We start from the raw sequence: 26,753 nt of genomic DNA, 5'->3' as shown, positions 1-26,753 counted from the left end.
ACACAGATAGAAATGGGGAGGAGAATAAACCTCACAAACTGTCTCTCCCTCCTCTCTGATGAAATTCACCAGTGGAAGGATACAACAGGGCAAACATTTTGCCCAGAGAAGAGCAAAACCTTTGCTTGTCCTCCTGAAGCTCAAAAGGGGGTGACTTTTCAGGGACCACTGACATCCATCTGCCTGCTGCCTCTGCCCCATGGGGAATGTTCTCAGGGCTGGATCTGATGCTCGCATCAAGTCAGGCACCAGGGGAGGTACAAAACATGTCACTTGCATGTCACCAGGCCCCATTTACAAGACAGTTCCTTTAGGGACACTCTTCTGACCATTAACTATTAATGAACTTCTCTCACACTGTTGTATGGGTGTTCAGTGACAGGCTCATCTATCCCATGATTAAATAAATTCACAGCAGACCCATACTGTGAGGAGGCAAAATGCAAAACAAGTCACATGAAGAGGATGCTGAGAGGGAACCAGTCAGATCACCCACCTTGTTTTCAGCTCACACCCTGCTCCTATTCCATGATCCCATTTTTCCACTGGAACACGAGCAGTGATTTATCCCCAGAAGATGAGAATTGAGCCTTGCAAACAAAATATCCTCTTTGGGACAGGGTGCCCCCTGGAAAACCAGAGTGGATTGTCCTCTGCTCCAGTGAAATGCAAAATGCTCCAGATTACACCAGAAGTCACTGGGAATTTCTGGCTTTCTTGTGCTGCATCTGCTCTGAGCCCATAGATCACCTTACAGGGGAATTCTTGGCTGCTATGTATGGCATATGTACAGAAAATGTATCATGTGCCTACCAAGAAAAGGCAGTTATGCATTGCAACACTGGTGCCATAATTTATGGTCATCAAAACAAAACCATACTTTCATGACAGGATTATTAAATCTTCAGTAACAATGCTGGAGAATAATTTTAGTCTTGCTTTGTAACACTCATCGTTGTAGGCCTATAGATCTTCTCTGGTTTGCCTTAAAACTGGGGATGGCTCAATGAAAAAAATAAGTCCAGCTCCAGCTTCTGTAACCACAGCAATTTGAAATGATTTCTAAAATATCTGAACTGAAATTTATTTCCTAGGTATCTTGATTCTTTATGCTGCTCTCTTTCTGATGCATTAAAAACTTAATAAAACCAATACTGTAGGACAGAAAAATAGAATGAAATACAATTTTTTAAAAAGGTTTTTGTGAAAGAACACTTCCAATCAGAGTTGAGAGGTTTAAACAGGAATTATGTTTCACATTGGTGGGTTTCTGCAGCAGAAGTAATGCTCCACAAAACCATCCACTCTTTTTTTCCTCAGCAGAGGCATTTTGCCAAACATAAAAGCAGATAAATGTCACGTGTGTTCATTTTATGACCTGAGCTACAACACAGCAGAGGAGCATCCTCTGCCATTCTCACTTAAGAATAAAGCTTTTATCAAATAAATCCCATTCCACTGAAACAACAAAGACCTCCTTGAGTGCAACGCAGTTACAGGGGGAACTCTGACAGTGATGTGTGCAGCAAGCAAGGCAGACACTCCAGAGAAGGATTTTAATATTATTTCAACATAAATATTCCTACAAGACCCCTTGAAAACAGCTCTCCAGAAAAATAATTACTATTCCATCAAAGGTGACACTTCCTGAGCTACGAGTGATGTGTCAGGACAGGCACAAGGTTTCATTCTGCATCGTGCTCTGAAGCAGACAGAGTCATTTCCCTGCTTGGGGCAGTTTTCTGTGTTTTTTCCACACTCTGAGCCCAAGGGTTTAATGTGCTCTGCTGTCCCAGTGCATCTCAGAAGTGTTGATCACTTCTCCTGCTGCAGATTTGGTGTGAAAGAGCAAATATGGCTCAGTTATAGATGTGACACCACTGAGTGACTTCACTGCACTGCCAGTAACATTTGATGCCCAGCCTCAAGTCCTTAAAGCCTGAGCTGAGAGACAAATATCTGCATTTCCTTTTTATTTCTGTAGGTGAAATGACAGAAATAAAATGCTATGGCTTCCCTTTTTGCCATTATGGGGGACTTCAGCAACTGAAAACAACACCTTGTGTGGTACCCAAACCACACAGAGCAGTTTGGGAATCGGTTGTCTAGAATAGATGGCAAAAAGAAATTTATTAATCCTTTACATTCATTCCTGACTGCAAAAGGCATTTTTTTCTTCACAGGATGGTTGTATTTAGAGAACAGAACTAATACTGCAGTGAAGGAGAATTAAAAGGGCGTTATCATATTTATAACATTGATTTTTTGGTTTTAACCTATTGCATTATAAGTAATGTTCCTACCATAACTGATAGGAGAAGGAATTATTTTTCTTGCTTTTTCTGCTTGTTTATTCAGTGACTTTGAGAGCATTTTGTGCAGAAGCCAAACTCACACTCCCACAACAAAAGCCTTTTCCTGCTTTCACACAGCAACCAGAAAGAAATCTCAAGCTGGGAGAAGCCACATCAGAGGGGAAAAAGGCTGAGGGACAGAGCATGGCAGATTTACAGCAACACTATTTAAATCACTTTTCTAACTGGTTAGCAAGAAGTTGATTTAAAGCATGTTAATTTTTTTCCTTATTTTTTGTTTTTCAGCATGATTGATATAAATGAATAATGAAATGAATCCCCTTCCTTTCTGACCAGTCTGCTTTTTCCCTTTTTTTTCTGACTTCAGTCTGAATAATGGAATCATTTCTGTTATAAAAACAGGATTCAGAACTGAAGATTTTCATTTTGATTTTAATCCCCATGTTCTTTTCAGGCAGATGCTTCATTCTCAGAGGAACAACAGGAAAATACCACTTAATTAAAGGCACTCATCTTCAGACATCACAACAGCAAATATACTGATGTGTCCCTAAATCCAAAGAGGCTGCTAAGTATTCAAGCCCATAAACCTTTTCAGAGGTGAGAAGAAACAGTAAAGATCCAGGATACCCCAATATCCAAGGCAGAAAATGCTTACCACAAATATAGTTATAATCAGTTAATACAGAATAATCCCAGTCAGTGCTGCACTTTGTAGGTTAGGGATTGGTATTTGAATCAGGTTTAAGTATTTAATACTCAGGGTAAATACCTTTCCTTTGCCTTTTGTACCAAATCCTTAAGTTTTAAGCCAGGAAACCCCACCATGTTAACTGTCTCCTCAGAAAGCATCCATCTGCCTGTGCTCCCTGCCAGACAGCATCCCACAATGGCTTCAAGGCAAAGTAATCAATAATTCATCTGGAGCCAGAGCCAGAGGTTTGAAATTGCTTTGTTGATTGGAACAACCTTTTCAATGCAACAAGGCTTTCCAGAGCCACATCTCTGCTCAGCCCCACGGCTCCAAAGCAGGACCTGGCGACAAAACAGCAACTGGGAAGTGCAAAGATGAATATATGACACTTTTAATCCCTGGGGGAGCAGTTTAGCTGTGAAAATAGTGAGATGTGGAAATAAAACTGTGTTCCTCTAATGCTTATGGCCCTTCTTTAAAAAAACAAAACAAAACAAAACACGAGGAGATAAAGACTAAATGGAGGGTGGAGGAGAAGGGAGGTAAGGAGTGCCTTTGCTAAAGGGAAAGAGCAGAAGAAAAGAGCCCCCCTTGCCCCCCCATCCTGCTCCATCTTCTGCCTATTTACCCTGCACAGCCTCTGTACAGCTGTGCAGAGCTTTGCACAAATCTTCTCTATCCCTTATTCCTCTGCTTCAACACTTGAAGCAGCTGCAGGGAGAGAAACATAGGCAGGAAGCAATTGGAGCAGAGGACAAAAACCATCTCAATCTCTTAACAACAAAACGCCTCATCAGGCTATAATCATTTTATCTCCTGACTCAGGGATGGCTGTGATCCTTCTGCTGCTGCTGCTCCAGCTCTGGGAGGTTTTTCCAGGACTTCAGCTTTATCTTTTCCAGCACAATAAAAACCTCTCCCCTTCTGGTAGGTGCTGGGGGAACGCCCAGCCCAGGGAAGTGCAGACTCAGCACAAGAGGATGCTGGAAAAAGCAATCCCTGATTTCAGTGGCACCTCCCCAGCTGGCACCCCAAGGCTCTGCTACCTGAGGAGCAAAGGGACTGATGAACCTTCCCTTCCCCAGGCTCCTGCTCCAGAAGGGGAAGTTAAACAAAGGGATTCAAATGCCTTGCTCATCCTCCCCCTCCTTTAGCATCCAAACCCTCCTGCCAGCACAATAGGATTCATTCCTAATGAGGGCAATGAACTGTTATTAACCAGACCAATAAATGCAGGTTGCTGTGCTGAAGGAAACCAAAACTCAAAAGCAGGAGCTTATTTGAATCTCACCACCCCTAGGATTCACAGACAGTATCATCTATATTTAGCCCTGGAAATGAGCTTCTTTTGTTTGGGAAAAAAAACCTATCATGTAAATTAGGACATAATTCTAAGGATGAAGTCGAATCAAAATAAAAGAAACAGAAAGCCTCCAATTTTCCCAAAGTTTACTTTTCATCCCAACAAAACCAATGGCCCCAGTTTTTCCTTCAAGAAGGCTTTCCCAAGTCCCCATTCATCTCTTCCCTCAGCCCTTGTAGCAGAGGGAGAGGAGCTGTAGCAAACTAATGATGTGGGAAAGTAACAAGAAAAATCAGCAGAGCTCTACAATTACCCTGAGGTCTGTCTTGGAGATATCTAAAATTCCTTAAACCAAAAGTCAGTTCACATGCCAGATGTTCAGATGGTCTACTTTGTAGACTTTGGTTTCTAGAGCTAAGGAGGGATCTTTGCTATCTTGTCTGGTATCACTGTCAGGCCCAGATGTGCCTTATGAGAAACCTCTGATAACTCAGAGTGATGGAAAAAGGACTCCAATTCAGTGTTTTTTCCAGAAAGCTGGATCTCTGGCACTACTGGGATTCCAAACTTGACAGCCACACCCTACTGCTCAACTCAGATGGTTGCTTCAGAGCACTAAAGGATCTGAAGGGAAACACATTTTTCCTATCATATAAATTTGTTTGTTTGTTTCTTACAGCAAATACACTAATTTCAAGAAAATATAAACCACAGTGAAGCTCTATATAATTAAGCTTGCTTACCTGGACTAAATAAGAAGGTTTGTTACATAGCTAAATCCTTACAAAGCATCAGAGATGGATAAAGCAACGGTGCCTAAGACAAGAGCAAATACAAACATTCTCTAGAGGTGTAAGGTCTCAAAACAAAGGAAATGTGCTTATAATAGACCCATTTTCTACGTACTGTAAGAACATTACAGAAACACTAAAAGCACCCAGACTACTGCCTCTTGAAACAACCAGGACTCAAGTGCATCTTTGATTTAAATTGAACAAGCAGGTCCCTTGACTGCTGGGTCAAGCAAAGCAAAAAGCAGAAGCAGACAAGGAGAGAGTTCTGACTGCAAGTGACAGCCATGTGCAGGAACTCCTTCTCAGTCATGTTTTTACCACCTCCCATCAGTTCCTATTTTCCAATTTGCCCGGGTGCCACAATACATAATAGATGACAGCAGCTCCATTCCACGTGGCATAGGCCACACCATTCACTATGAAGAGTTTTATAATATATATATATATATATATATATATGTATTTGCCAGACACATGGAATGCCTTCCCTCATAAAAGGGGGAGTGATTCTTTTGGGGTCTTTTTTATTTTGTTTTCAAGTTGAAACCTGCCTGTTCCTAGTGAGAGATGTGGCAGTTGATGTAATAACCTCTCACATCAAAGGAAGCACTGTCGTGGACTTCAGAGAGGAGATCCCTTGGACTCAAATAAGGGAGGCTGGAATAAAAGATGGGGGAACTTGACAGCAAGACTTTGCTTGTTATTTCTGGTCTATTTTCTTTTAATTAAACCTCCCCCGTGTCTCCCAGCAATTCACCCTATTTAGGAGACAAATCTAGTAGACAGGGTTTGTTCTGCTTACTGCTGACTGTCAGTGAGAGGACGACAAACCTACACAGAGCCCTGACAATGGGCAGAGCTATCTGTCAGGGGTATACAGTGAATTTTTTTATGTTTGGGGAACAGAAAAAATACTAAACGTGGTAGCAAGGCAGGGCTGTGCTTTTGTACATCTGCACAGATAACTTTTATATATAGTGGAACATCTCCCTTATGAGGAAAGGCTGAGGGAGCTGGGTCTCTTTAGTTTGGAGAAAAGGAGACTGAGGGGTGACCTCATCAATGTTTTCAAATATGTAAGGGGTGAGTGTCAGGGAGATGGAGTTAGGCTTTTCTCACTGATGACCAGTGACAGGACAAGGGGTAATGGGTGTAAATTGGAGCACAGGAGGTTCAAGTTGAATATTTGAAAAAATTTTTTTCCTGTAAGGGTGACAGAGCCCTGGAACAGGCTGCCCAGGGGGGTTGTGGAGTCTCCTTCACTGGAGACATTCAAAACCCGTCTGGACATGTTCCTATGTGATGTACTCTAGGTGGCCCTGCTCTGGCAGGGGGGGTTGGACTGGATGATCTTTCGAGGTCCCTTCCAACCCCTAGGATTCTGTGATTCTGTGATAGCTGCAGGTATACACACAGAACAGCTGCTCCCTCCCAGCTCTTAGGCACGAGGCTGAGTTTAATTTTTCCCAAGTCTGTGCAGCATCCAACCAACAAACAAAAAGACCACACAGCAGAAGAAATACTGCAAAAACAGCTCACAAGGGCACCACCATCTTGGCCTGATGCCAGTGATCAGAAACATTCCATTTCTTTCTTGGAGCCTCATCGAGCTCCCACTGAAGTTGATGGTGAAATGCCCACTGACTTCAGTGGGAGCTGGCTCAGCCTCCAGTCATTTTCCTCTTGGATTGGCAAGGGATGAAAATGATAGAGATGCAGCACGTAGAGCTCCTGATGGGAGGAAATCACACAGCATCAGCCCTTTAGCTGATCAAGAAACAGGCATTGAGTGCAAACCCTGCCCAGCTGCTGCAGGGCCATGGACCACAATGCTCCACAAAGGGAAGGTGTGGTTCATGCTCAGGTGAAAAGAACCTTTTCAGGTGCTTGATTCAGATGATAAAAATGATTCAGAGATGACAACTGGCTAAGCTACCAACAATTTCAAAACCTACCAACATTTCAGCACATACCAGTAGTTCCAGTCCCTCCAAGACATAGATATATATATTACTATTAAAAAGAAAACCACTGCTATCCAGGTGATAGCACCTGGTAAACTGAATCCTGCTCACATCCTTAGCAGGACAGAAGTGCCATCTCAGCATGACAAGAAGATAATGTCCCAAGAGTGCACCTAAGAGCATGATGTCATCGTGTACCAACCTGCAGAGATTCAGGCACACCAAACATCATGATACCATCACCTGCTCCTATTTCAACCCAGTCCATTCCTATTATCTGATTGAAACCTGCCCTTGATTTAGCTCAATCTGTGACCACCAGGGTGCCTGCTGCAATTTGCAAAGTACATGACAGAGCTTATCATGTCAATGGGGAGGTCTGAACCTCACCACTTTTATCTGCAGTTAACTTTTATTGCCACGGGCTTCCCCTGGGCTTTCCCTTTTTTTTATTATTTGAAATTGCCCTTATTTTTTTTTTCTTCAATAAAAGGACAATTGTCTGCTTCCAGTGACTGAGTAACAGCCCACAATGAACAAGAGAATACCCCAGGCAGTCAGTATTGACACTGGTTTTATTACAAACACTTTTATCCTGGCTGAAACAAATTTACATTAAAATTGGCAATTTGCCATGCCCTTGAAAAAAGAGCATATTTGATCATAAATACACTCAAATCTAAACCCAGACCCCTTTGCAGCACTGATTTTATCAATTTCTTTCTATGGCTCTGGTTAGCAGTCAGCAAAGAAGTTCATCACAGGACACACTGGAGGAGCTCCTATTAAGGAATTTGTTTGTATGTGTTTGATGCCACCACCAATCTATTTCAGTACTGATTTCTGATTTACACCCCTCTCATCTCATGGAACTCAGGGCAGCCAAAGCCAGCTCTGCTTTCCCTTTGTTCAGAAGCTGTCTCCATTCAGCCCTCAGTCTCTGCCAATGGTTAAAATGATGACTTCAGGGATGCTGTAACTGCATGGGCAGTTTCCCAACTTGCCTGGGACCCAGCCAGATGGTTTTGCCTCTAGACTTATCATTGCCATTAAGAAAATTGCTTGTGTCTGCAAAGTAAGTTAAATGTAACCTCGTTTTACAAGTGTTGGTAACAGTTACAGTTATTGAGGTACAAAGGCTAAACCTGGGAGCAGAGGTGATTAACCATGACATGGTCTAAGGAGGTTCTTGTTTTGGGAAAGTGGGCTCATATTTTCTCAAGGATAAAATAAATATGGAGATGTTTCATTAAAGAGCACATAGCTGAAGTGACACATCCTCCTAGTGATTTAATGCAAGATGAGTAATGCCTGTCACAAACTCCTCCCAAGGACATCAGCACTTATGGAATGATGCCTGTGCTAAAAGTATGATCTGTTGAATATGCAGGGCCTTAAAAGAGCATCTTGAAACCCCACAGGAATGGCTAACTGCAAAAAATGAGTGTTTCTCTCTATAAAAGGAGTCAACGGCAGAGATTATAATATAAATTATTCATGTGTCCCCAAAATATATACATACCATGATCAATATGTTCTTCAACAAAAGGCTGTGAAAATTGTAGATAAAACCCACTTAACCCTGCTTTAGCTACACCTCTTTTATTGCCCAGTCCTTGGATCCCTGGTAAAAATCAGCAGCAGTTTGTGCAGATGAAAATGCAATTTACAGTACTTTAAAAATAATGAGACATCATTTTATTCCACCATCTCATTAAAACAGATGTACAGGAATGCCAGTGCCATATAAGATGGAATTCTGTATTTTAAAAAATCTTGAGTGGTGAAGCTGTACATCAAAGAACAAAGGATGCAGAGATGTTGTTAGGCCTCTATCTTACACGTACAACAAAACAGGATCAGGCAAAGCTCTCTGCTGATATGCTGAAATATGACAATAGGGAGCATACACCTACTTGTAAGGCCTATTACAGAGGCAAAACTATCAGTTACTGCTCTATCATTCCCCATTGACTCTGAAGCACCTATCTCAAACACAGAAATGATGTCTCAGCTATAATCAGAGCTACTTTAATAAGCAGACATGAAAAAATAATACAAAATCAAGAGATCTATATGAGGCTGGTTTATAGATTGCCCCAGTGGATACATACCTAAAAGTTACCAAAATACACAACCAGAAATTAACTGAGTGTTTAGACATGTTAGATAAATGTGATTTATGTAACTGAAACAATAACAGGAGACAACACAATTCATCTAAAATCCATTCAGAGGTAAGGTCCATGCTCTGAGCTTAGTGAACAGGATGGAGGGTTAGGTTACTCTTGGCTGAGTAAACTGCTAAATCCTTAACCAATACATGACAAAAGCCTATTTACAAATGGGAAATGACTCTGCTGTTTCTATATGCACATACATATTTGTGCACTTATATATGATTTAGACACCTGAAAAAATGATAGCTTGATCTGAACAAGCACGAATTGCTTTTTCCTCCCTCTCCATAATGAATCTTTCAGAGCTGGCCCACAGTGAGAAGAGATTTAAGGACACCTTGCTCATGATTCATCAGAGGATACAAAACCAAGACAGGGATGGATGCTGACAAGGATGATGTGACCTGAAAAAACAGTCTGATCTGTTTAAAGGAAGGCAAAAAGCAGCTCTGAGAAAAAACCAAAACGAAACAGTGAAATGCTGCTCCACATTGTGCTTTTAAAATAGAAAACACAGAGGTGGTGGGTTTGGGAAGGGGGAAGGGGTGTTTTTTTGTTCACTGGGAATGGTCATTGTCTTTGATTGATTATGCATCCAAAAGATAAAAAGACAAAACATATGGTACACAGCTACTGCTCGACACAAATGAATGAATCGAGGTGGTCAGTCCAAGAGAAGTGCCCCCAGAGTGGGAAAGCACTGGAAAAAAAAAAAAAAAAAATCTACCTCCCAATATCCAGCCAAACCTTAGCTGTGCCTCCAGCTGAATGCAATTAGCATTAAACAAAGCTCTGAGACACAAAAGTCAGCTCCTTAACCCGCTGCACAGGTTAAGTGCAGAAAGGCTGCAGGCCCAATAATACAGAGGTTAAAAAAAAAAAGAGGAGAGCAAAGGGAATCCACACTTACATGGCCTCTGATGGCTCCCGGTTCAGGCTACCTGTCTGTGCCTGCTGCAGGGACTGCGACCCTCCCATCCTCAGCGTGCCCTTGGGTTGAAGCTAGAGGCAAGGCAAGGCCACTTTCCTCTGTAATTCCACCAGCAAGGAGCCCGCCGAGCTCTGGCTGTGTAGAGGCTGCAATACTGCAGTGCAGATGGAAACAACTGCTTGCATCAGTGGCAGCACAAGCAGAAACAGTTCAGCAGCAGCTTCTCTTCTCTGAACTGTTGCCAGTTATTTTTGTTTTTCTTTTTTTTTTTTTTTTTCTCCTTCCCCTCCAGATGAACACTATTTATAAAATAAATAAAAAAATAAAAAAAAAATCAAATCCCAGCCACTGTGACAAGGCTCATCATCTGCTGAACATCAGTGGGGTCCAAGCAGCAGCGGTGCAGGCGCCTCCAACGCAGGACTATTGGCTACTGAAAGTGGCTTAAAGAAAAATATTAAAAAAAAAAAAAAGAAAAAAAAAAAAAGAAAAAAAAAAAAAAAAAAGAAGAAGAAAAGCAGACCCTCCCTTTAAGCACACATTGTCAGCTACTGTGGCTCCCTAAGGACCTACAGGCAGGACCATTATATTGTGTTGACTCAGCTGATTTGAAATGCAAATGCACGTGTGCGCTGGATGCCGCGCATACATTTCCCTCTAATAACAGACAAGTTGTGCACATCGGGGTGATTGGAGAGAGGATTAATAAGCAGAACCACTGCTTTTCTTCCCTTTCGACACATGAGCTCATCCCTCTTGCGAAAAAAAAAATGGAATCTTCCATGAGGAACGTAGGGAGAATATCATGAGCAGCCAAGGTAAACAAGCCAATGTGGGAGAGGACCCTGCCCGGCACAGCTCTATCTAGCAGCTCGGTGCATTGAACCCCTTTGCTCCTGCCTGCACACACCCCCGTGCTGGAAAATGAGGGGGAGAGCCACAGGGTGCTCATCATCTCATCTGGGTATGATTCAGTGAGAATCTTGATGCCCAGAAAGTACAAGCCCAAGCAAACAGCACCCTGAACCCCATGAATCCGCTCACGGTTTTTCCGCCCTGGAGGCAGCAGGGTGTTGGGAATTCACCTGCACAGACAGCTGGAAGGGCTGTCTCTCCACACTCCACATTTTCAGCAAAAACCAGATGCCCTGCACAGGAGTTATGTTCCATATTGCTAAAGGAGAAAGAGCAAATCAGTTGCACTACCACCTATAGCAGGACTTTAACTCCAGGGACACAAATGCCTGGAAGCTGAGTAACAACTCTGCATAAAGTGCCACGGCAGAGAGGTCAAAAGGATCAGATCAATTTCACAGAAATATTAAAATATACTAAGTCCCTAGCACCTACCACAGCCTAGATTTCATGTTTCAGTGGAGGCCTCCTTAAGTTCACTCCTTAAACAGTTTGTTTGTTTGTTTTTTCCTCTCTGCTTGCAAAAAAAAGGGAAATCCAGTAGAGTTTGCTTGCTTTACACAGACAAGGACTGCTGTACACATGTGCAAGGCTCTGTCTCTCATGGTGCACCCACAACAAATTGTTCTTGGGATAAGAAGAAACAAAGATGCTTGGTAAACCCCAGGCACATTTCATTTCCAGAGACTGGCTGAAATTAAATCCTGTCTAATGAAGAGCATCAAAATAAATGTGCCTTTTATTCTCCCTCTTGGAGAAAGCTACTGAGCCAGCACTTTTGTTTAGCCACAAACTTCCAAGCAAGTTACAATTTTGGGGTTGTTTCACTTGTGGTGAAAGCCAAACCCTCATTTCTAGTGTCTCATTGCTTGAGACCCATCTCAAGCCCCCCAGAGAAGCAGCAGCCTCACTCAGGGACTGAGCTTCTCAGTTTCTGGTTGGGTGCCTGAGCCTGTGCCAACTACCTCAAGTTCCACGTCTGTATCTATTAAATAAGCAAAGTACCAATAAAAAAAGGTTTGGGTTGAAACCTATTCTGAGGCAGCATGGTCCTCTCAGGAGCTATAGAGTGGAGGAAGTTTTTATCCCATTCCTCAGCACTCCTGTGCACCAAGTTTCTCTAGAAATGGCAGCTCTTGGCTAACACTGTCCCTGCCAGATTGCAGGATGAAGGATTTCAGCCTTTTGAGGCTAACTCTCATCTCCTTGCTCATATTGCCCGAGTTATCAGGGGCTCTGATCTCCCATGAGGGTGTCAGGGACATTTATTGCCTCCTTCTCACCCCAGCTCATGTGCTCAGCTCAAAGATCCACCAGAAGGACAGCTCACCCTGCTCAGAAAGGGGACAGGAATTAGTTCTTTTCTTAGAAAAATTGTCCAGGCAGGTGGATTACAGCAATGAGAACTGCAACACTGGCAAAACATGAACATGGGCTGCAATAGTGGCAAGACCTGGATGGATGGAGTTCTGTGAGTTTAGTGTCAATACTTCACTGACTGGCCAGCAGAGAGCTGCTTGGAGCCTTGGGGAAGTGTTCCAGGCTGAAATGAAGGAATTCAGTCCACTACACCCAAAGGAACTTGAACAAAGAGAAGCTACATGCCCCAAAGCAGTGGCAGGTCTGAGCAAGTGCTAGGTTGCCAATGAGAGAAACTAAAATCTGGAAAAGAAAATCAAATCAACCTTTACATGTAAATTCTTAACAATGAGTACAGTTACCTCATGGGGAAAAGACACATAATCATTTAAAAACTCCAGACTGTGATAGGGTTTCTAAAAAAAGATATACTGTAACCAAGCCTTGGATTTGGAGGTGTTCATGGTCTAAGGGATGCAAACACAACAAATAATGGCTGCAGGCTCTGGCCAACCCTGTGCAGGAAGTCAGACTGTAGATTTTCTTCTGATCTGGTTACAAAATCTTTTATGCTGCAAAACTGTCTGTAAACCAAGCCTGGGCTGAGCTTTGGAGAGGATCTCTCATGTTGCTTAATCTAACCCCAGGTATTCTTTAAATACCGTCGATGCCCAGAGGACCACACCACTCATTTCACTTCTTGCACTTCAGAGGGAGGAGACACAGAATTAAGCATCATGCAACTTCAGCAGTAAGCTGGAAAGCTGGTTCTGGCCTTGATTTTTTTCTGTGGGGCAGAAGCAGAGAGTTCTGATAGAGCTCAAAACTGAACACAAATGTGGTGTGATCAGGAGTAATGGAAAGTTTACCCCACAGCCCACCCTGATAGGGAAGGCAGACCTCAGATGAGAGGGGAGCTCTCCCACTCTTGCTTGGCCCCAATCCATCCTCTGGGCCTGCCAAAAAGCATCAATTTAGTACTAAATTTAGTGCTGGCTTTTAAAACTATGAGAACTGAATTGACACTCCAAGTACATTTTGTAAGAATTTCTCTGGAACCTGAAAAACACACAGATGTAGGTCAAAAAAAAATATATAGAAAAAAACCCCACTGTGGCCCCAGGCATTTCAGCCTAAGGATGAAGAGCCACATAACAACTTATTGTGATCCCAGTGCTGAAAAAGACTATTTCAGTATTCAGTACCATCCTTTAAAATTTACCATTTTCTCTTCCTGCCTGTTTGATCCATTTAAGCAGGAGCCATATTTTGGCCTATGTTAAGTCAATGTTCTATTGAAACTTAATGTCTGTTGGTTAGTTGTTCAAAAGGCTGCCCAGGCTCCTAAATATTTGGTCTTACTACATTTCATGTTTATATAAAATTCAGACTTTGGTCACTTGCACCCAATTTGAAATGCTTGGCTTCCATCAGAAAACAGTGCTGGACAGGACTAGGGTAAGTTTATGATATACTGAAATTTATGTTCTGTTACTCTTGGCCTCCCTGTGCCAGGCATTTGTGCTACTTATAAATATGATCATGCACACACATGTGCATGATCACACACATGTGCCTTTCCCTTATGAGGAAAGGCTGAGGGAGCTGGGTCTCTTTAGTTTGGAGAAAAGGAGACTGAGGGGTGACCTCATCAATGTTTTCAAATATGTAAGGGGTGAGTGTCAGGGAGATGGAGTTAGGCTTTTCTCAGTGGTGACCAGTGATAGGACAAGGGGTAATGGGTGCAAATTGGAGCATAGGAGGTTCAAGTTGAATATTCAAAAAAATTTTTTTCCTGTAAGGGTGACAGAGCCCTGGAACAGGCTGCCCAGGGGGGTCGTGGAGTCTCCTTCACTGGAGACATTCAAAACCCGCCTGGACACGTTCCTATGCGAGGTACTCTAGGTGGCCCTGCTCTGGCAGGGGGGGTTGGACTAGATGATCTTTCGAGGTCCCTTCCAACCCCAAGCATTCTATGATTCTATGATTCTATAGGGAAACATCAAAGCTCCTCCTGAAAGAATTCCCCCCCTCACATATCTATCCCTCCTGGGAAGGGGTGGGTGAATATTAAATTGTGCCTCTAAGCTGCAATGCATTCTTGAGGAACTGTGCAGAAATGAGCACCACACAAAGGCAAGTGCATGGAAGAGAGCAAACACCAAGCATCCCAATAAGAAAAAGGGGGTTCTCTGGTATCAGAACCTTCCAAAGCCCTGAGGAACAGCACTGCCTACAAAAACCAAATAGCAACAACCAAAGAGGAAAATGTTAACAAAGAATAAATTCTTGTTCAATTCAAATGTAATTCCCCTCTGCAAATTTATGGGTTTTTAAAATATATTTAGATGATATTTCATTTGGATCCCAAAACCTTGAGTGAAACCTGGGGACAAGTTTTCATCCCAAGGACTCCCTTAATATTAGGCTGCCAGGTACCAAAGGGCTCATGGCTGGCATAGCCACAACATCAAACTGCAAAGAAACAGCAACATCTTCCCTAGAGGACTAAAAGGACCAAACTGCTTTAAAAAAAAATAAAAATTAAAAATCAACACTGTTCTGTAAAGACTGGGTTGCAAGGCAAAAAAGTGCCCTTGGGATTCTGGCTGTCCCTTTGGGAACACATTAGCACATAAAGGCACTGACACCTGAAGTGTAGTGACAATCTTTTCAGGGCACTCAAAGCTGGAGATTCCTGTCCTCTGAAACCCTCCCAGGAGCACCAGCTCTCCTTGGCCTTTGTTTATCCACAGGCTCCCCCTGGCCAAGTCCTTCCCAGAAATCCAGGTCTCCCAGGACCAGAGTTGATCCTTGTGTGACAAAGAAGGTCAAGCAGACACTTCACCCACTCAAGGTTTAGAGTTCATCTTTCTGAAGGTTACACAGTAAGCAGTTTTCAAAGGTTTTAAAGAATTGAAGCATTATTCATTACAGGCTACACAAAAATACGTGGCTGGAGACATGATTTTTGGTAGGCTTTTGTAATTTTTGTGTTTCTTTGGGTTTTTTTAATAGGCCTGAGTGTGGTACTGATTCATGACTAGAGCATAAAAGAAATCTGAGCAGTAAAATAACTACAGAGTGTTAAATCAGTGAGGTATTTTTCAACATTCTCTTCAAGCAAAATAAAAGCCATTCATTCAGTTGTCTCTGTACAATACCTGGGATAACACAACACCTGGCATTACCAGGTTGTCAAATAATACACCACAAAAGAACATGAGGAAATACCAAGTGTAAAGCTTCAGAGTTTTAACTCACTTTTACAGATTAAAAGCCTTAATAAACACATTGTCTGCTCCCTACTTATCTAGATTAACATGGTGTGAGTGCTTTATTTGCATTGAAACATTGTTAGCTCATGGAAAAAACCAGTCTCAGAATTTTAAGCCTGAGCACACTGACAGAATATTTCCATCTGACAAGCCAAAGAAAAATGGAGTGACCAGTAATGATGCTGCCAGCATGGACCCTGCAACTCACAGGAAGCAAACCCTATAATGGGTTGCTAAAAATTAAAATAAAAAAAAAAAAATTAAAAAGAAATAAATAACTGTGCCCTCCAGCCCCATTGACCACTGCTTGGTTGCTAAGGTCACTGCTTAATCTAAATTGCAAGTGAGATTAAAGGCATTAACGAGTTATGAATAAGCAAGATTCCTGCTTAGTTATTTAAATTTCCTGCATGGGAAACCCACTGCAAAGATAACAAAAGGGGCCTCTGCACTGTGCTATTCAGGCTGCCAGGGGGGCTGCAGCCTTTCAGGGGTTGGCAGTGAATTACCATCAGTAACGTGAGAACTCCACACACCAGAAGACTCCACGTACAAAAGCATGTTATGAAATTAAGAAGCCAAACAAACAGGGAGATGGGGTTTCTGAGAGCTGAGCACAGCCCCTTGGAGCAAGGGAACCTCCATGGTGGCTGTGGAGATGTCACCAAAGGAGCAAAGGGGTCTGCCCAAAGTGGAGATATAGAGAGGAGATCCATGGGGAGCCTTCCCAGTGGGAATCATAGAATCATAGAATTGGCTGGGTTGGAAGGGACCTCAGAGATCATCGAGTCCAACCCTTGAACCACCGTTGCAGTTAAAGATCTTCATCCCACATCATTTTGTGCAGCCTCTGGCCCATCACTTGCTCCTTTGCTTCCCTTCCTGCTGAGGCACAGACACTTCAGATTCCATTTCTATCACGTTGCTACTGTATGAACAAACAAGACTTCAAACCCTTGTTTTCCAAATTTCTGAACACAGCTTTCCAGCCGGGACCACAAGCAGAGCCACACCAAAGGGGCAGTTTGTGTTTTCCTGCTGAATAAACCCCTACAGACCACATCCAGGAGCCCAAAGCTCTGCTGACATTTCTGTGGAGCAGAGCAGCAGAACCACCAACACAGACCAGGGGACCTCTTCTTGCTCTGGTGTTTCTTTCTAAACCTTTAAACATCCTGAGGCTTCAGATCCCCAGGACAGCTGGAGCCAGGCTTGTTAGGAAAAGAGCTGCCTGACACCAGAAAAGTGACATTTTTAAGGGCTTTGATGCCCCTGCTCTCAGCTAAGATCAGTGTGAATAACATTGTCCTTGTTGCAGGAGATTTCAGGATGCAAAGGGCTTTGTGAAGCCTTACATGAAGAATTAAGATGATGAAAATGCAGGATGAAGAAATCAGGAGGGAAGAGTATTCCTGCCCCACTGCAAATCTCTGCTGGGACTGCCAAGGATGGGTGGTCAAATGAGGACTGGGTAACTTGTAAAAGAGGTTAGATTTGATTTCAAAAGATTGGCTTGAAGTATTTTCAGTATTTTCCCCCAGAAGGTTCTTTTTGATTTTGTTTTTAAAGGATTTAGCATTAGAGGCAGAGTGCCCCAAAACCACGGGCCACATTTAAGCAAAACATTGATTTTGAGTAACACAAAATCATAGAATCACAGAATGGGCTGGGTTGGAAGGGACCTCAGAGATCATCAAGTCCAACCCTTGATCCACTACTGCTGCAGTTCCCAGCCCATGGCACTGAGTGCCACATCCAGTCTCTTTTGAAAGATCTCCAGACACAGAGAATCCACTACTTCCCTGGGCAGCCCATTCCAATGGCTGATCACCCTCTCCAGAAAGAAATTCTTTCTAATCTCCAACCTAAACTTCCCCTGGCACAACTTGAGACCCTGCCCTCTTGTCTTGCTGAGAGTTGCCTGGGAAAAGAGCCCAACCCCCCCCGGCTCCAACCTCCTTTCAGGGAGTTGGAGAGAGTGATGAGGTCTCCCCTGAGCCTCCTCTTCTCCAGCCTCAACACCCCCAGCTCCCTCAGCCTCTCCTCATAGGGTCTGTGCTTGAGTCCCTTCACCAGCTTAGTTGGTGAATACACCATGTTCTCCCCCATTCATCACCTGCTCTAGGACAAGAGGTGATCCCCTGCAAGTCCTCCATCCTCCTGGAAGTTCCAGGCTCCTCTGGAGCCTTTGGATCTTTCCCTGTCTGTGCCCCAGTGCCATGGAGCATCAACCCAAGCCAGGTTTATGTTCCCTGCCTCCACCCTGTACTGCCAGTTTCGTAGGGTTGAGGCAAGATGATTAATGCCATCCTAAAATTCCTTGTGGATGAATTCATTAGTGTCCTGACATACTCATTTTCATGCTGCTGAACCTGTTCTAGCAGCAAGAAAATTACCATATATTGCCTGAGGGAACCTGTAAAATACATAGGAATAACAAGCAAACAGAGGGCTACCATCACCCCTTTTGTCCACTGCCACATCCAGAGAGAAGCTGTACAACACACACAAATAATTGCTCTCTTTGAGCATAAATGTAGGAAGAATACACCCCAGAGAGCTCAAATTCTGAACAAAGATTTGCTTAGCAAACCAGTGACATTTCCCACTTCTGTCGTGCACTCACTAATGCTTTGCCTTTCAAAAAAAAAAAAAAAAAGAAAAAAAGGAGTTACTGGAAGCTATTTGTTGAGTTGCTGCTGTTTGATGGCAGCTGTCCTCTGCCATGAGGTCCCCAGGCACCTTGGCCATCACACACAGAACTGTCCCCCCCAGTCATGGGTCCAGAGAAGCCCATGGGATCCAGTCCCTCATCTGGGGACTCTACTGTACCAATCCCACAATCAGCTACAAGAAAATGCACTTAGTCCATATTTTTTAGCTTGAAACACATCTCCACAACATTTTTAGCTTGAAACACATCAGACATCCCAGGATTTGATGCTATTACCCAGGAACAGGCTGAGAAGATTTACAGTGTGTACCAGAAAGCATCCTCCTGCATGGAGCTGAGCAGTTCTGAACACATCACTCTGGAGACACAGTCTCATTTAAAAACCTGGAATGAAGGGAATGAATGAAGAGCAGCACTGTTGCCCATTCCTATCCATTTGTTACAAACTGGCTGAATAGGGGGAATAGAATCCATTTTTTTAATGTTGTCTTTCAGAAGTCTGTGAACACTTCGAGCTACCAGCCAGAAAGCATTAAAAAAAATAATAATAAATAAATAAAAATATTGGGGTTTAGCTTCTCAGACCTAAGCAACTTTATTTCAACTCCTTCATTCTGTTGCTTTTATTTAAAAAATCCCTTCACTTGTGCACCAGAGTCCAGACACACACCAGAGGCATCCTATCATCCAGTTCAGATAATACACATAAAAAGCAACATACCCCACCACCAACTCCCTCCCCCTCCAAAAAAAAAGAAAAAATTATTAAAAAACTCAATCCCCCACACTTTGGAAACAAGAAGGCCTTGAAATTGCATTTGTATTCCTATTTCCCATCTCTTCCTTGCCCAGTGCACTTGGAATAACTGCAAGAGGGTTAAATTCACTCCAGGAAAAAAGTCTCATGTTTCTGAATCCCATTTAATCACTTCTTGGTTTTCATTACATCATTCTGTGATTAAAAGCAATTCAGTCTAGGAGTATCAGTATTGGTCAGGAAGGAAGGTAATACATTAATTTATATTTAGGTTTACATCAGGCCTCTCCAAAGGTGGGCAAAAGGAGAAAACTTGTTTTCAGCATGTGATCAAACAAATGAAACCCAGAACTCATAAAGCTTATCCTGTTTTTCTGTGTGACAATAATAATTCAGCTTTGCTTCCTCCCAGGGAAGTCTTATGAAACCTCCTTCTGGAAACCAACACTGCAGAAAGCAGAGTTTTCCCTAAAGACTGCTGGGACTTTTTCCTTTTCCATAGAAAGATTGGTTGCTGTGCTTCCAATTGCTTCCAGGCTCATTTTGGGAAAACTGGGTCAGGCAGAGATGTGCATTTAATTTCAGAGATCAGCAGAAGCTTCCTATCCATCCAGAGCCTCTCCAAATGATCCTGCTCCACCCTGCTTTAGCTTTTGAAAGAAAACTGACCCTGTAGCTGACAAGGAGGACCCAGCTCTCCAGTCACAGCAGATTTAACATCACAGGTCTTGCTTTCAAAGCAGCTGGGGAGGATGAACACAAAGACAGCATTTGCTTTTTGCTCTCCAGACTGGATTATATCCATCCCATTTGCTCACAGGCCAAGCAGAGAGATGGATCAGCTCCTCAGAGCCTTCCAGCTCTACCCGTGGGGCTTCCCTGAAGGACAAGTCACACTCAGTAGCACTATTTCAGCACTTCACCCACCTTATGAAGTGTCTGTGACACAGCTCATAATGTGACCACCACAATCACAGAGGAGACTGAAGTGCCTCAGGGATCCATTTTACAGAAAAACAGCATTTGCAGAAGTTTAGCACCTTGCAGGCCAGGCAGTTGCCATAAATGTGACAAAGTGAAACACAACCCAATTTGCATGCTATTATTTTCCATGGCTGATTTGACTTGCTACACATGAAGCACATAAAAAAGGCAAGAAGTGTTTACATAAGGGGTTGATTACAACAGCAAAGAGCCACTTGGTCAGTAATAGATTTGCTTTTCAAGAGAGAATTATCTTTCACTTCACAGATATCTCTAATTCTCACCTCTGCATGCATCCAAATTCCCATTAGCATCAGTGAAAGTCTGTGCTCATGTCACACAGACAACAAACCTGCAAGTTCAGCTTTAGAGAAAGAAGGCACAACAAGGATGCTTCCCAGTGTATATTTTGGTTATTAACATCCTAGGCTGGATTTTCTGCTAATATTACTTGAATACACCATGGTTTACCCCATCCAAGAGATTCTGATGTACCCTTAGGTATTCAGATTATTAAGCATGCTACAGTATTATCAAAACCAAACAGAAACTTCAGAGGCATGAGCCAAGCTAAATATGCAAACACAGCAGCTCTGCTTGGCTGCAGAGCTCTAAAATACTTCTCCTCTCTTTGATGATGAATTCTGGTGAAAGGGAAAAAAAAATCACCATGTGTTTTTGGTGGTTTCAATTTGGATTTGTAAATTATAGTCACCTGGGACTATGCTAAAGTAGAATGGGAAACTCAGTTCAGGGTATCAATAAAGCTCAAATCATTTGGGATGATTCTCTAGAAACAGCCAACATCTCAGGGTGAATATTTTCCATCTTACAACCTCACCTGACTGTATCTCCATTTTAAGAGAATGGTCATGGTTTGTACCCTTCATGCAGAAAACTCTCTCCAGGAACTTGCACACTGGTGCAAACCAGACCTTTGAGCACTGTGGTTTCCCACCAACAAGACACAGGTTTAAAATGTGGGACCAGTAGAGTATCATGGAAAAATACTACACAAAAGACTTGGCCCAACTGCTTCAACATCAAGCACATAACCTACAAGTCAGGACATCATTTTCTGATCAATATAATCAGAAAATTAGAATCAATAGTTAGTCAACATGTTTCCTAGATACTGTGGACATTTTTTTTTTGAGTAGCACTTGCTGATAGCTATTAATTCACTCTTCCACAGCAGAACGTGTCCATTGTGTGTATTTTCATTTGTGATTCAGAGTATCCTCCTGCTGACAGCAACATCTTTTGACATTTCTAAAGGAAGCTTCAGAGGAATTGCTCTATTTCCCATGGTGTCTCCTGCTTTGTACCATGCTTGTCACAAGCTGCTGGCCTGTATTTGTGGGGTGGGGAACACTGTTCTCCAGGGAGTGCCCATTTAATATGCTCAGCTGTGACCTTTTCCATTAATAGATGTCACAATAAGGGCACAACAGCATCCTGGATAATCACCCACAAGACAGACACCCTCTGAAGCTCTGACAAGAACACCCAAGCACATATCTCATCTTGACTGAAATGGGAAGATTCAGCCTGAGGGTTTTTTTTTCCAAGCACAAATTCCCCAGGCCATCTATCAAACATTCTGACACCAATCAATGGAGATCTGAAGGATAGAAACATCAAATCTGACAACGTTGTGGAAGGTCATGCAGTATATCTTCAGCTAGAACAAAACCAACATGAACTCCTTCCTCAATTACTGACAACTACAATGCAAAAAGCACTGGGGAGGGGTGGAGGAGAAAGTGGCAGCATCTGAAGGGGAATGAGCAGAACAGGGCTCTTGAACACCACCTCACCTTGCATGGTTTTAGCCCCCCAATTTTTTTATGAGCTTCAAGCAATGAAAATTCGTGGGGAAAAAAACCAACTAAAAATACATTAATTTAATGATAGTAGGGGAATAACCCGTGTAGTCCAGGCTCCCTCTTCTGGCCTTTTGAGGTAAATATAGTGGAAGAAGCAGCTCTTGAGAGTCTAGCATTTGGTTTCAAAACCTAGCAACAAAGTATTCATATAACTTAGCCAAAACACCTATTAATACTTATTATTTGGCTTTTTTCACATTTGTGACACTCCTAGTTATGTTTTCTTAAGCAAAGGATGGACAGACATGGAAATGCATTGTAATGTATGAAATCACACTGCACAATACCTCTTTTTTTCCCTTGAGAAACCTTCAGCTGCTTGAGCAGGCACTTCTACACCATCAGCAGGGGCTGCAGCCAAAGGTTCATCCCCAGGAAGGAGGTTATCAGCTTCTTTGCTTTTATCAAGCTTGAAAGTGCTGCAAAACAATTATTAAAAATTAAAAGTTAAATTTCAGACATGCCCATGAAACTTTACTGAAGTCTCCTTAAATAAAGGAGACTTTGCTGGAAACTTTGGCTGGATCTGAACTAAGCAGCACGTTCCCCTCCCCAACACCTCCTCTCCCACTTCCCATGAATTCCTCCTTCCTACAAAGCCTGTTTTTCCATATTTCTCAGGTGACCATATAAACAGTAATACTGCAAAGGTCTGACAGCTCTTACAGACCATAGCATTAACTGCCAGAGGAATGTAACTGTATGTGAAGTTAGTAAAATAAATAAATGACTAATGGCTACTTTCAAGTTCTCACACAGCCTTCCTCTTCAGCGTACAATACCTTCAATTCAGTGACTTGAGTCCCTTGTCTTTTAGAAAAAAATTAAAACCTTCTTCTACTTTAAAAGCTCTCCCTATGCCAGCAGCCTAAAAGCACAATAATCCCTGAACTCATGGCATGAATGTTAAGATTACAGGGCTGTAATACTGCTTTATGTGTTAATTCATCCAGGTCTCTCTGGATCAGCAAAGCCCCACAAGACCCCAGCTCAGAAGCTTGACAGCCACGTAGTGATTCCCAGAGCACAAAAATACAGATGGGAATGAGCAAAGGAAGGCACAGCAGGATGCTCTGGGGAAGTGTGCCCACTCCTAAGCCCCACTGAAAAGCAGACAGACACCAACCACAGCCATCTGCAAAAATCCTGGCACCCAAGGCAGGGCAGAGTTGCCATTCCCTCTCCTTGAGGCAGTCCAGAGCAGAAAGCACTGCTGTAGCTCCATTTACCTTCTGGTTTCTTAAGCAAAACCCAAATTAATAAAAAAAAACAACTTTCAAGAGAAGCAGAGACAACACACATCTCTCCAGAGCCTCCTCGTGCACATCACCCACATAAGCAAAAGATCATCCCCCAGAAGCTCACTTGCACTCTCCCTCATTTTTAGCAGACTGATAACCACACTGCTCTTGCCCACACTCATTAAACTAATGACAGAAAATTAATTAACCAATGGCTTCATATCTCATGCCACCTCCTTCCCAGGGCACCCTTGACATAGCAGAGGGACACAGATGCCACACTCCACAGCCTTCCCTTGTGCCAGCTCCTGCTTCCAGAAACCCAGACATAAATGTTGAAGGAAACACTGGTGGAACCAGGCCTTGGCTGAGAAGTTTCCTTCAGGTTTCCTGAACTAAATATAAACAGCTATCTTAGCCATTCCCTTTGCAATTTCCTCTTCCCCAATAATTATACTGTAATTGTAGAAGGTGGATTAAATTGTGTTACTCAAAGAGTTGGTGAAGTTCAGGGACAGATGGTTCCTTTCTTTAGAAACATGTATACAAACAGAGGACAGACATAAATCACATCTCTAACTTTAGTTACAATACATACAGGCAGGAGAACAGTTATTCCCCAAAGTGTTTACCCATTAGCTCACTAAACTCACCAAAGCTCTTTCTGGGAGTGGTTTATCTTGATTAGCTCACACCCATCAAGTTGCTCTGTGCCATATGGGATAGCAACTCAGATATTCCATCCAAGAAATTATCTCTGCTTTATACCCTCCTGACTTCCTTCATTCCTTCCTTCCTCCTTCTGTTCCTCCCTTTCCCCAGTTTGTCCAAACTGGTCTGACACAGACATAGACCTCCTACATTGTCAGTTATACATCAAGCTAAAATAAATAAAGAAACAGTCATTAAAAAGCAAACTGCTTCCTTTTTCATGCAAAGGACTTTTCCCTTTTCTAAAAATGTCTTTGTCCTAATATAGCAATGGCAACAAACATATACAAAGGCAATGTGACTATATAGGGGCACAGGAAGATGAGAGAAAATAAGATTTTAAAGCAAAAAAAAAAAGTAAACTGCTAAAAATAAGCAAATGCTGCACATCTGTTTGGAGAGTAAGCAAAGAATTGCAAAACCCAAACAATTCACAAGAAGACCCAGCCAAGCAAGAAGGCCAAATGCATAGAAAAATATGGACTTTATATTAAACACCCATTAACCATCCCATTAACTGCTCCCAGTAGCACCTGTTCCCTGCTCACCCACACCCTTCACACAGCCCCACTGCAGCCCTTCAGCTTCCCTCTTTGTCTTCCCACATAAAATAAAAAGAAAATGAATTTTCAGAGATACACTTTGACTTAGGTCACTCCTCTTGCTCTCAGCAAAGCATAACTAGCCATCAAACTACAGGCATTTTCAGAAGAGCTTGCACAAAGCCCAAGGCTTCTTTTACAAACTATAATATCTCCATGTGGTAAAACCCACAAATGGTTTCCCTTCATCTTTCCAAGCTTCATCTTCACTGCTAAATATTGGATTCCCACAAAGATCATGCCTGCCAGTGGGTTGGTAAAGGAGCACTGGGGAGATGCAGCTGTATTTGCATCTTCTCTGACATCCTGCACCAACACAGGTACCAAGAGGCATCCATCTGCATTCCAGAGGGGGGGATGGTGGGAGAGGGCACCACAGGCTGTCCCCACTCCTTTTCCCCACTGCTGTCACTCTGACAATATGGCCAGATAATAATTTGGGTACTGTTCAGTGAGGGGTGGAGCAGAACTGCACCACTGTAGTGCTGCTGGTTCTTGCCCATCATAGATGGGTCTCATGAGATGGGTGCTGCCCACTGGTGGCATGAGCTCAAAAGGGACAGAACTGAGCACAGCAGCTAAAAAAAAAAATGAGAAAAGAAACTGAGGCAGGGTAGCACAGCAAAGCAACCCTGCCCAAAACACGGACATTGTGTTTGCTTTAAACAACCCAGCCTAAGTCTTCACCAACTCTGGTACATGTGTCAGCCTGTGGTATCAACTTGTATCAGCCCAGACAGGAAGGGGTTACATTAAAACCTCTGCTCCTTCCCAGCTCTTATTAAAACAAAATATGCCCATAAACTTATTTTCCAATTAGTAATATTCCAATGATTGTAGCAAGGATACTACCAAAGAGAGAAGTCTTCTCAGTGCACAATAAGCTATACAAATGGCCAGCCTCCTTTTAATAGAGCCAAGCTGACTAGAAAACAAACATTTTTCAAGCCTCTGTTTTTTTTAAGTACTTCTTAAAAGTCACTTTCTGACCTTCTGAAACCCCTGGGTATTCCTGCCTGTGTCCTGCTGCCACTGAGGAGCATGTCCAGAGCATCACAGATCCCAGGCTGTGAACTATGTGCCCAAGAGAGGTCCATCCACAGGTGAACCAGTACAGCTTTTAGTGCACCCAACATCCCCCATCACCAGTTCCCTTCTGACAGCTCACTGTGCCCTCTGCCTGACAGGAGCTACTGGAGAGGCTGCTGCAGGGGAGAATGATGTTTTCCAGTGCCAGCTGGGGTGCAGAAGAGCTTTCATTCCCTGGGATTCATGACAGAGCTGTGCTCACTCTGTCCAGGCTGGATTAAATGTCATGTTCCTGCTCTGCAGCATCAAAATGGAGATTAAATTCAAGAGCAGAAGCTTTCCTCAGCATGTGGAAGGGACCAGACTGGGTTGTCTTGCCTATTACCCAACTAAAGACAAGCCATGCAGCAAGTGCTTTCAAGATGTTTATTTCCTGAGCATGTACATTTTTCTTGCCTACAAGACAGGCAGAAAGTTGCAGGGAACATAGAGACACTGCTCAGAAATGTTGAACACCTCTGCCCACAGAGCCCAGCTGAGCTGTGGTTTCATACAGTCAGGACACTGATCTGCCTTTCCAGTCCAAACATTCTTCATGCAAAAGAGAAGTTCTGCTGCAGAGCTCTGCACCTGTGGCAAGCACAAGGATGTGTCTAGACAGAATTTCTCCTAGTGCAATGTGTCCTGGCAAATCAGAGTGAACTTGGCCTTTCACTGCTAAACAAAAATGCTTGGCAGAACAGTCAGTGAACTTCTTACCTAATTCTTTCCAGCTTCTCTTTAGATACAGTGAATAAAACCTACTTACTGAGCAGATGATATACCACGTTGTCCCTGATCAATATGTTATCAGCAGGGGAGGAGAGAGGCAGAGTCACCCTCAAGAAGCAGAACAAATACACAGTTTCTTGAGTGGACAGATGGAGGGACAACCTGATCTCTTATTAGGCACTGCCATCTGGAAGACATTTAGCACAAACTGACCCTTACATTATATGCACCATTATTTTTCCCCTCTCTAAGTGCACTCCATCTGCATTATGTGGCACCCCCAGTGGGGAAATAAATGGAAGCAAAAGGAATATACTAGCAAATAACTAAATATATTGGGGGAAAAAACACTTTATCATTGT

The 26,753-nt window shown here is 42.9% G+C and overlaps 1 protein-coding gene across 8 annotated transcripts in view; it reads right to left on the bottom strand.

Annotated features, from left to right (window-relative positions):
• TACC2 (transforming acidic coiled-coil containing protein 2) overlaps positions 1-26,753 on the bottom strand; it is a 133,666-nt gene that overhangs the window by 46,142 nt on the left and 60,771 nt on the right. For all 8 annotated transcript variants that reach the window (XM_030453710.1, XM_030453714.1, XM_008492100.2 and 5 more), the window contains one exon: positions 22,325-22,456. In XM_030453710.1, coding sequence (XP_030309570.1) covers positions 22,325-22,456 — 132 coding nt within the window. The remainder of the gene's footprint in view (positions 1-22,324; positions 22,457-26,753) is intronic.

The sequence above is a fragment of the Calypte anna genome, chromosome 6, assembly GCF_003957555.1.
Source record: "Calypte anna isolate BGI_N300 chromosome 6, bCalAnn1_v1.p, whole genome shotgun sequence".
NCBI classification, from domain to species: Eukaryota; Metazoa; Chordata; class Aves; order Apodiformes; family Trochilidae; genus Calypte; species Calypte anna.
This window is presented reverse-complemented; position numbering and strand designations above follow the sequence as displayed.